Source organism: Symphodus melops (assembly GCF_947650265.1).
Source record: "Symphodus melops genome assembly, chromosome: 10".
In the NCBI taxonomy this organism is placed as follows: Eukaryota; Metazoa; Chordata; class Actinopteri; order Labriformes; family Labridae; genus Symphodus; species Symphodus melops.
Genome location: NC_136700.1, coordinates 16627885 through 16639596, shown reverse-complemented (window position 1 = coordinate 16639596; position 11712 = coordinate 16627885). Strand labels below are relative to the sequence as shown.

The following is an 11712-nucleotide window of genomic DNA, read 5'->3' as shown; positions in this document are numbered from 1 at the left end:
GTTTTGATCAATTTATTTCAAGGAATAAATAAATCCAGATGTGGTTGCAGAATTTCTTTGAGCTGACTAGTTCATCAGATGCCTTTCCTTTGCTCTAGCTAACCTTTAAACGTGTTTTTCCCTTGCTTCCTTTACAGCCTTTTGATTTTAGAGTGTTCTCTTTTTAAATCAGTCATAATAAATTGTAGTTCAAACGTTAAACGTACACATTTGATTAACATTTGAAAAGTGCCAATACATAGTCATCCTGATAAGGTTTTTATTGGCTGACCTTTTTTTCTTTTTACCTCGTGCCTCTACAAATATCTGCTCAAAGCCATGTCTGGCATATAAGTGATATCTCACAGTGCTCAGTATCTTACATCTCTCATGTGCCTCAGACATCACACAAAAATGTATCACTTTCATCAGTAAATTTTCCAGTTTTATCTCCTCCTTTTTCACAATTTCTACTTTGAGTGATAATTATTTGTATGATTTCCTGTAATCATAGTAATAAATGACTGATGTGGCCAGCCATATATGTTTGAAATTGATTAAATGAATGCCCATTTGTGTGAAGTAAGTCCCTCTTGCCCAGCAGAGGTCCCTCGGTGTGCTGGAGGGTTCAGGTGTATGTTTTTCCCCGAAGACTACGAGACAAGAGCAGACAAGCGCAGTAAGACATCAACACAACACAGCACATGCACTCTGGGGACAAAGGACAATTTGAAACAGTAGCTGTGACACAAGACTGCACAAGTTAGCACATGTTTCTGCTTGTTAACTCCTGGCCTTTGGCGGTTTATCTTGTGTAGCTGACCTGTTACTGACTGATACAATGCATTTTATTTACAGAAGAAAAGCTTGACAGAACTGAGAAAAAACTCTTTTTTTCTTTCAAGCTAAAAGAAATAAATGGGCTTTTGTTTGTGTATGGTTGTTTGTCCTGGGAAGGCACTTTTTAAAAGACCCTTTATTTGGTACATCATAAAAAACCTTTTGAAAAATGTCTTTCAATGATGTAAAATAAAGTTCAATTAATGATAGTCAGTGATAGTGATCCAGTGCCTTATTCTCTTACATTGAATCTCAGGTTATCATATGCATCACATCTCCCTTGAGAGCAGGTAGGGCACCTGTCACACTTTGCTGTTCCTTGTACTGTCTGAGTCACAGCGAGAACAATCCTGCCTCTTCACTGCGTCCTCATAGAATGGGAATCGGCCGCTATTTACTTGGACTATGTGTCTTATTCTACTTTTACAAATCAGTTTCAACAGAATCCACATGCAAGCTAAAGGCAAAGTTCAACCTGAGCGGCTACAAGAATGTGGAAAAGAAGAAGGTTGTTATCGGGGGCATGTTTCCTGTACACAAGCGTATTGCATCCAGTGATGGCAACACTTCAAGGGTGCCTGTCTCCTCAGGGTGTGAGGGGTGAGTAGAGCAATGATAGAACTAGTCATGCATCTTTTTTTGCTGTTGTTTCATTTATTGTTAAAACATATTTAACTTAAAATAAATTCATAGACTTCGTGGAGTTACATTTGTAAATATCTTTTTTTACATTAGGTCTTGATTTGAATGATCTGTTTGATGTAATTATATGTTTTTACCAAACATTGTGATCAAAAGATCTTAGTAGCTTGTGATTTAATTACAGAAGTCAAGACAGAGCAGGGCAGCATCTTTGGGACCAATTAGGCACAGCAATCCTTATCAGACACACTGCCCTCTTGTGGCTAACCTAGGCTGTATTCAGCAACCATTTGAATGTATTGTTTCCTTCTGTTATTCTGATTTAAATAAACAGATACAATAACTTTCACAAAGCTTTTTAACTGTGGGTTAAGACCATCAAAGACAAAATGTGTCATTATTTCTAACTATAAGAGTAAAATGTACTGTTGTGACATTACTCAACAATAATCCTCTAGGTTTAACTTCCGCACCTTCCGCTGGACCCAGACCATGCTGTTTGCCATAAATGAAATTAACAAGAAGAATGACCTACTGCCCAACACAGACCTCGGCTACGTCATCTATGACTCCTGCTTCACAATCTCCAAGGCAGTGGAAGGCACCCTCACTTACCTGTCAGGCCAAGATGAGGCTGTACCCAACTACCGCTGCGGGACTGGGGCGCCTCTTGCTGCTCTAGTGGGCGCCGGAGGCTCTGATCTTTCCATCGCCACTGCTAGGATACTTGGACTCTATCACTTCCCACAGGTAGGCTGGTGCTGAGTTACAATGAGGTAGACAAAGATTAGGATACAGAACCAAACTGCTCTCCAATGTCATTCGCAGGTCAGCTATTCTTCATCTTGCTCTGCCCTGGAGAGTAAGTTCCAGTTCCCAACTTTCCTAAGGACCATTCCCAATGACAAGCACCAGTCTACAGCTATGGCCCAGCTGGTACTACACTTTGGCTGGACTTGGGTAGGCACCATTGCTGCAGATGATGATTATGGAAAGTATGGCATCAAAGACTTTAAGGAGCAGGTGGAGGAAGCTGGTGTCTGCATCTCCTTCTCTGAGACACTGCCCAAGGTGAGCACCTCAATCCCACCGGCAATTGAGACTCTGTCATCATCACTTGCTTCTATTTTTTTTACAGGTGAATATTGTTTTTTATAACTTTCAGGTGAGTTCCCCGGAGGACATTCAGCGTATTGTTCAAACTGTAGTTGAGGCTACAGCCAAGATCATCGTGGTTTTCTCATCAGATGTGGACCTCCATCCACTTATTGTTGAGCTGCTGCGACATAATGTGACCAACCGCACCTGGATTGCCAGCGAGGCCTGGGTGACCTCCGCTCTTATCAATCAGCCAGACGTGAGTTATTAACAGCTCATGGAAACACTGACTGATATTTGAACTCAAATTAAGGATGTTGAGCTGAGGTAGGTACATGGTCCATGTGATTATGCAGGTGAGCTCGGTGCTGGGCGGTACTTTGGGCTTTGGATTAAAAAGGGCAAACATACCAGGCCTTCAGGACCATCTACTGGATTTGGACCCTTATGATGACCCGCTCACTGAAGAATTCTGGGAGTCGGTGAGTTTATCAAGCTCAATCAAGGCAGTGATGTTTTTGGGAGTACTGATGTCATGCTCTTTGCCTTGTTGAAAATCAGATTTTGACTCAAATGCAGATAGTGATTATATCTTGTCTTTTATTACTAAAATAAAAAGTAACTTATGCACCACAAATCTAAAGTTTAAAGTCTTGTCTTCTAGTTGTTTCACTGCACGTTGAACTTTGGCAGAGCAGTGAGGCATGCCAACCAGATGGCCGAAGAGGCTAATGGTACACTTTCCAGAGCAGTGAATGGCATCCCTGATGGGCTCTGTACAGGACGTGAGTCTCTGGCAAAGCTCAATAATACCTATTCGGATGTTTCCCAGTTACGAATAACTTACAGGTTAGTTCTTACTGATCATTTGCTACTTCAAGTATGACTGATTCTAGTTATTGACATGTTATGTGTTTTGTCTTTATAATATTGGACCTGATTCTTCAACTCTTATCATCCCAGATACTAAGAACATAGCACCCCTCTACAACCATTGAAGAGTTAGTTCAGCCAGATTACAAAATGTCTGTATTGCATGGAGGTCATTTTGGTTTAAAAGTTTGGATACCTTCACCAAATGTTACTTGTGCTGCGTAAAGCAATACATTTGTTACAATATCTATAAATATAGTACAAATAATTCTGGATACTAAGAAAACACACAACAAACTGAGAATAGTTTTGACAGGTACTATGAAATAAAAAATGTGTACAGATCAATTGAGGTCATTATTTGTGAAAAATAATTAGACCTTCTGGTGATACTTGAAGTGAAAACAAAATTCGTCATCATTCAGGAGTGACAGCAGGTGACTGAAGCAAGAAAATATATATTTTTGTTGAACTTTGCCTTCAATTATAACATCATTGTATTTAAAAATGTGGATTTCTGATGACTGATCATCATTTGTGTATACTATGATAATGTTTCCTGAAAGTGTGTACAAAGCTGTGTACGCTGTGGCCCACGCTCTGCACAACCTAGAGCACTGTGAGGCGGGAAAGGGTCCGTTCAATGGAAGAAAAGAATGTGCTGACATCACAAATTTTGAGCCGTGGCAGGTAAGCTTGTGTGTGTGTGTGTGTGTGTGTGTGTGTGAGTGAGTACAACCAGTTTATAATTGTGCGTAACAGGACTGGACTTTGTCTGCTTCTTTTTCAGCTGATGTACTACTTGAAGAATGTGCATTTCAAAGTACCACACACAGATGAAGAGATCTACTTTGACAACGGGGATGTAGAAGCATTTTACGACATAATTAACTGGCAGATTGATAGTAATGGGGAGATATCCTATGTTACTGTTGGACGCTACAATGCCTCAGCAGCCCCAGAGGACAGGATGACCATAATGAATGACTCCATTGTGTGGAACAACGAAGTTTTGCAGGTCAGCAACAGATTGATGAAGACAACAACAATCCCCTTACTATCTCTCTCTCTCTCTCTATCTCTCTCTCTCTCTCTCTCTCTCTCTCTCTCTCTCTCTACATATATATATATATATATATATATATATATGCCCTATATATATATGCCCTATATATATATATATATATATATAGGAAATGGTCTGGCACTTCTCCAGCCACCAGTTAAAATTTCCATATTTGGTCCGCACCGGTACTTGAACTGGCAACCCTCTGTCTGTGTGTGTGTGTGTGTGTGTGTGTGTGTGTTGCAGCCTCCTAGGTCAGTGTGCAGTGAAAACTGCCAGCCTGGAACCCGGAAGGGAATCAGACAAGGAGAGCCAGTCTGCTGCTTTGACTGTATCCCATGTGCTGATGGAGAGATAAGCAACATGACAAGTCAGTATAAAGCTTTCAAAGTGCATCAAAAAGTCGTGGTTTTTTTTTACATTTATTTCCTGGACAACTTAGAAATACAACCACCAAAAAACAATAAACTTGCTCTTACAGGAAATGTTACTTAGTATAAAGTTGCTGTTGCAGTTCAGTCATGAACTTACTGCATTCTTATGAACCCCTCCCTCTTTGACAGATGCTCGTGAATGTGTCCTGTGCAGTGGAGACTACTGGTCCAATGAGGCTCATGATGCCTGTATACCAAAAATCATTGAGTTTCTTGCCTATGGAGAGCCACTGGGGATCACTCTCATCGTCATCTCGGCCTTTGGAGCTCTTATAGCTATTGCTGTCGGGGTGAGACTCGCACAAACAAAATAAGTCTTTGTGAAGAAACCAGCAAATGGCCTTTATGTTGTGAGTAAGGAGATTTAGTTGAGTGAGTTTGCTGTTCTTTGTTTTTCAGGTGGTGTTTGTAATGAACATAGACACCCCTCTGGTGAAAGCTAATGATGCCTTATTGAGTTTCTCACTGCTCTTCTCCCTGGTGGTGACCTTCCTCTGCTCCATCGTCTTTCTCGGAGAACCTCAGCACTGGAGCTGCATGACCAGCCAAGTAGGCCTGGCTATGGGCTTTGCTCTCTGCCTTTCCTCTCTCATGGGTAGGTACATGGTCAGAAAGGTACATACCTTCCTTTTAGCTGTACTGTTGTATAGTATGTGTGGAAATACGGACTTAACATCCATAGTGTGCAGCAAGTTTGTTTACAATTTTAAAGGGATGTAATAATCTGGAGCATGCTCATACATCAATTTTAGATGAAGAACGACATAAACAAACAACGTTATTTTCATTTTGTCAGTACATATACATATACAACATACATGTTACGTTCTTTTGTTCAACTTCAGGTAAGGCGGCTGTATTAATGCTGAGAGCTCAGGCTCTAAAAGCAGCCCGCACCAGAAACAAAGCGGCTGCTAAAGCTGCTAAAGCTGCAGCTGAAGCAGCAGCCAACAGTGGTAATCCAGATGTCATTGTAACAAACACAATTCATAACACTGATGCTACTCCCTGTGCTAAACCTGAGATAGACACTCTCACATGTGCCCACCAGAGGGCGATAGCTGCCGCGGCAACATTAATACAGGTAAGGAAGAGAGGGGAAACGTGACTCCAACCATAAACTCTTAATCCCGATGCTGTTATGATACTTCAATTATGATAATTCCTCTATACAGGCTATAGCATGCACAGTGTGGCTCATCATCATTCCTCCACATCCAGTCAAGAACACCTCTGCCCAGAATATAAAGATCATTCTGGAGTGTGATGAAGGCTCTGTGGTCTTCATTTGTTGTATCTTTGCCTATGACATCCTGCTGGCTCTGCTGGCCTTCATCTTTGCCTTTATTGCCCGCAAACTGGAGGATTACGCCAGGTAGGAACCATAGGGGCCCTGTTTTTCTTTTCCTTTTCAGTGGATCCTGATGTTTAAGTGACAGAACAAAGAAGGACAAACGAACAACACAGCAATGGGGAAATTTTTCATGGGAACAAAATAATATTTTGCTACTTTCTTGTTTTAACCATGCTAGTAACTAGTACGTAACTAGTTATCTTACTTATTACAAGCGTTCTATTGCATTTTTAATTTTACATTTGGAAAAATTCCATTTCCAAAAATTTCCAAATTGAAACCACCTTTCTACTTGGATCAGTTTAATTATAATAAAGTGGATCAAATATATGAGGTTGTTATACATACAGTCAGCATCCTATCAAATTACCGAGTGACATTTTGCACTAAAGTAGTTAAATCAATCATACAATGGCATCCATTATAACTACAAGGGCAGGTGGGTAATAAAAAAAAGCTCTATAATGTTTCATTACAATTGTTACTTAATTAATTCTTGGATTATTATCTGTTTCAAAGTGGATCTTGAAAAATGACTTGTGTCAAGGACACCGCCACAGAAATTATAACTGATAGTTTAACTTGAAGGCAACATGCTGGGAAAGACTTTCCACTTCTGTTAACACCCCCTTATCTTTTCTTTGAGATATCAGCATGATAGATAGATAGATAGATACTTTATTGATCCCGAGGGAAATTCGAGCATCATCCAAAACTCACTATCATGTTAAATGTAAAGCATTATAGAACCTTTCAGAAGCATCATTTAATTAGATACCCTATCTTTCAGTGAGGCCAAGTGTGTGACATTTGGCATGCTGGTCTTCTTCATCGTTTGGATCTCCTTTGTCCCGGCATACCTCAGCACACGAGGAAAGTTCATGGTTGCTGTCCAGATTTTTGCCATCCTGGCTTCCAGCTTCGGCCTGCTGACCTGCATCTTCTTGCCAAAGTGTTACATTCTTTTGATCAAACCTGAACGCAACACAGAGGAGATGATGAGGCCCCGCGCCAAACTAGGTGACGGGATCTCGACTGGGACCTCAGCCTCATTCGCTACAGCTGCAACTGAAGTCAATGCTACTATCGCATCCACTGCTATTGATGATTAGTGGAGCAACAAAGAACTAACCACTATGATGAAATGAAATGATCAAAAATGTAGATGGCAGGTCGGCCATTGCTTAATTGGGCATCTGGCCCAGCTGATTAGGCCTCATATTTATTTATTTTACAGTCAGCGATTGTAGCATTTAATCCATTAATTTGATCATTTAGATACAAAAAAATCAATGGATGTCAATATGCAACAGGTAACGAAATCTTCTACCTCTATATACAGCGTTTAAAAAAGATACTTTAGGATGCAATTGTGATCGTCATTTTACTTCACTTGATTTGCTATATCTATTAATCTTGTGAAAAGAATACAGCAAATTCCTTTTGACTGTATGCTGCTGTTGTGTCAGTTTTACTTCTTGCGATTAACAATCGACATTTTCTTTTAATTAAAAAAAGCAGATTTAGTTTCGAGCTGATTAAATTAAAATGAAATACAAATATTGAAAATATTTGTCTGCATGATTTCTCTCTACACAACTTTTATTCATTTATAACTATCAACACAATAAAGGTGTTGTGTTTCTGTTGGTTAAGTATCTTCTCAGAGTAGTTATAAGAACAGAAACAATCATCAAAATATATGGCCAAAATAACATAGTAAATTATTGCATCTGTTCTAACTACATCTAACTTGTGTTTTTAAATTCATGGTAGACAGTGTGCAACTGTTAAATTACGTTCCTTTACTTTTTAAAGAAGTACATATTTTCTTAAATATAAATAATAATGATAATAGTAGCGCTAAAGACTCAAACTCAAGGACACTGTACAATTGCTTTAAAAAGATCAGAACAATAAGGACAAACAAACAGAGCACACATCACAATCATACATACAAAGCTTTTATTACATTAAATATCTGTATGACTTTTAAACTTAATAATTCTCTTTTTAAAGCAATATCTATTTTGTTTTGTTTTGGCTTACCAAAAATGGATCAAAAATATTGCATTATTCTGTGTAATTTAAACTCTTGTCTGTCTTTTCAGTCTTTTGTGTAGGTCATTCCAGATGTGTTTGTTCACCACCTTATTTGCCTCGATGAAGGTTTATTCTCTGATGGGCCCACTGCCCAACAGAAATGTAGTTTTGCTTATGTAAATTATGTAATCTGAATGCTACGAAAGCAAACACTCTTTTTTTTTTCATTCAAGCAATAAGAATATTTTTTATATTGATAATTAAATCAGAATTTGTTTAAGATAAAATAACAGCTAAAATATAGTACTACAATTACAAATGCTTTGTAAAAGGAAATCCAAGAAAACGATCATGTTGCCATTTAAATCTTGAAGAAATATGATTGTATACTGATTAAATACAATGGATTTAAAAAGTCTACACACCCCTGTTAAAATGCCAGGTTTTTGTGATGTAATAATATGAGACCAAGATAAATCATTTCAGAACTTTTTCCACCTTTAATGTGACCTATAATGTGTACAACACAATTGAAAAACAAACTGAAATCTTTTACGGGGAGGATACAAAAATAAAAAAATAAAATAATGTGGTTGCATAAGTGTGCACACCCTCTTATAACTGGATGTGGCCGTGCACAGAATAAACCAATCGCATCCAAACTCATGTTAAATAGGAGTCAGTACACACCTGCCATCATTTAAAGTGCCTCTGATAAACCCCAAATAAAGTTCAGCTGTTCTAGTAGGCTGTTCCTGACATTTTCTCAATCGCACCTTACTGCAAAAGCCATGGTCCGCAGAGAGCTTCCAAAGCAGCAGAGGGATCTCATTGTTAAAAGGTACCAGTCAGGAGAAGGGTACAAAAGAATTTCCAAGGCATTAGATGTACCATGGAACACAGTGAAGACAGTCATCATCAAGTGGAGAAAATATGGCACAACAGTGACATTACCAAGAACTGGACGTCCCTCCAAAATTGATGAAAAGACAAGAAGAAAACTGGTCAGGGAGGCTGCCAAGAGGCCTACAGCAACATTAAAGGAGTTGCAGGAATTTCTGGCAAGTACTGGCTGTGTGGTACATGTGACAACAATCTCCCGTATTCTTCATACATCTGGGCTATGGGGTAGGGTGGCAAGACGGAAGCCTTTTCTTACAAAGAAAAACATCCGAGCCCGGCTAAACTTTGCAAAAACACATTTGAAGTCTCCCAAAAGCATGTGGAAAAATGTGTTGTGGTCTGATGAAACCAAAGTTGAACTTTTTGGCCATCATTCCAGGAGGTATGTTTGGCGCAAAAATAGCACTGCACATGAACAAAAGAACACCATACCCACAGTGAAGCATGGTGGTGGCAGCATCATGCTTTGGGGCTGTTTTTCTTCAGCTGGACCTGGGGCCTTAGTCAAGGTGGAGGGAATTATGAATAGTTCCAAATACCAGTCAATATTGGCACAAAACCTTCAGGCTTCTGCGAGAAAGTTGAAGATGAAGAGGAACTTCATCTTTCAGCATGACAACGACCCAAAGCATACGTCCAAATCAACAAAAGAATGGCTTCACCAGAAGAAGATTAAATTTTTGGAATGGCCAAGCCAGAGCCCAGACCTTAATCCAATTGAAAATCTTTGGGGTGATCTAAAGAGGGCTGTGCACAGGAGATGCCCTCGCAATCTGAAAGATTTGGAGCATTTTTGCAAAGAAGAGTGGGCAAATATTGCCAAGTCAAGATGTGCCATGCTGATAGACTCCTACCCAAAAAGATTGAGTGCTGTAATAAAATCAAAAGGTGCTTCAACAAAGTATTAGTTAAGGGTGTGCACACTTATGCAACCACATTATTTTAGTTTTTTATTTTTATATCCTCCCCGTAAAATATTTCAGTTTGTTTTTCAATTGTGTTGTACACATTATAGGTCACATTAAAGGTGGAAAAAGTTCTGAAATGATTTATCTTGGTCTCATATTTTTACATCACAAAAACCTGGCATTTTAACAGGGGTGTGTAGACTTTTTAAATCCACTGTATGTAACAAGGAAACTTGCCGCTAACCCGTTTATCAAACTGTTTGTCTGATGCTGATTTTATCTCCTTCTGCTTTGACAAATTGGCAATTATTAGATATTTAAATTAAAACAGCTCTAAGATATGCTGGCCAGAAAAATAAAGTGTAAATTGCATTTCTGGCTGACAACAAGTGCTAGTTAGCAAGCCCTGCCTTCTTGCAATCAGGCATTTAGACAATTTAAGAAGAGTTTTCAACTCAGATGTGGCTGGTAGAGTGTGATGTCTCTCAAGCGGATGGTTCGGGGTTTGATCCCCAGCTTCTGCAACAACATCTCTAATGTATCCTTGGGCAAGACCCCCAGGACAAAACATCTGGGACAGTAAAACAGAAGGACCCTGAAATCATACTGCTGCATCTCGACAGCAGTTTCTCTTATCACTGCTGCCAAAGATCAACTCAGGTTGAATCTGGGAATGAAGTTGTACTGAGTAATTGTATTTAGCCACATGGTGTTGTGCCTGATGTCACTGTAACCTGATCGAGCTAAGGGTTTGGGGCGACGCTGCACTTTTTACGTCTGTTCTGGGTAAGGGGTATGTGGACCTGGAGAGGGCCCAGGAGATGTAGGTGTCAGTGTTACACCTATGACCCCTGCTGTAAACTTACAGCAGGGGTTATAGGTGGTCTTAAAGGTGCAGTGACTGAGACCATGAACCAACCAGGACAAATATGCTTCTGCAAATTGGTGGAATAATCCAGCTCAGGGAAGTAGCTCGAAGAATAAATGTTTTGGTTGCTCTTGTTTCTCTGTTGCCACTACAACTCTGGACTTCATACAGACTGAAAAGACAAAAAGGTGAGTATGTACCGTAATAGACAATGATAAACACAACATAAAGAGGGTAAAAAAAACCCATTTACTTAGAGTTGTAAGACATATGTAACAAAAACAATAGTACTTAATGAAACTAATCTAAATCTAATGCAGGAGTACATAGTTAATGCTTGTTGTTTCATACATCAATTATATAATATTTTTCTTTTTTCTGCATCAGTGAGCAGAACAACCTAATATGTCACCTTTCATGTTTTCATAGTGCCGGTGCTATCTCTCCTCCTAGTGTGTCACTGTATTGTCACTTGTACTTGTATGTGTGCTCTTACCCATGAGCACTTGGCTTTCCAGGAATTTGAAAGGCTTAAACTGAGACCAGCCAGAGTTATCATTGTGGACAATGATAAATCTTCCTCGTGACAGAGCAGTGAAGGAATGTGTTTATTTTCAAATAACAAGAGAGGACAAGAACAGTAGTGCTAAATCAAGACAAATGTGCATGTATGGATCACTGCATGCGCTTGTTTATTATTTCAC

General features: G+C 39.3%; 1 protein-coding gene across 1 annotated transcript; it reads left to right on the top strand.

Annotated features, from left to right (window-relative positions):
* Positions 1 to 1195: 1195 nt before the first annotated feature.
* vmn2r1 (vomeronasal 2, receptor 1) lies at positions 1196 to 7799 on the top strand (the record flags this gene model as incomplete). The annotated part of the gene is made up of 14 exons (XM_079354462.1): positions 1196 to 1419; positions 1920 to 2211; positions 2290 to 2532; positions 2627 to 2818; positions 2916 to 3041; positions 3224 to 3408; positions 3999 to 4122; positions 4223 to 4450; positions 4745 to 4868; positions 5062 to 5222; positions 5332 to 5527; positions 5778 to 6016; positions 6108 to 6307; positions 7077 to 7799. The coding sequence occupies 14 exons, from the start codon at positions 1196 to 1198 to the stop codon at positions 7396 to 7398; spliced, it is 2856 nt and encodes a 951-aa protein (XP_079210588.1). The 3' UTR covers positions 7399 to 7799.
* Positions 7800 to 11712: the final 3913 nt, after the last annotated feature.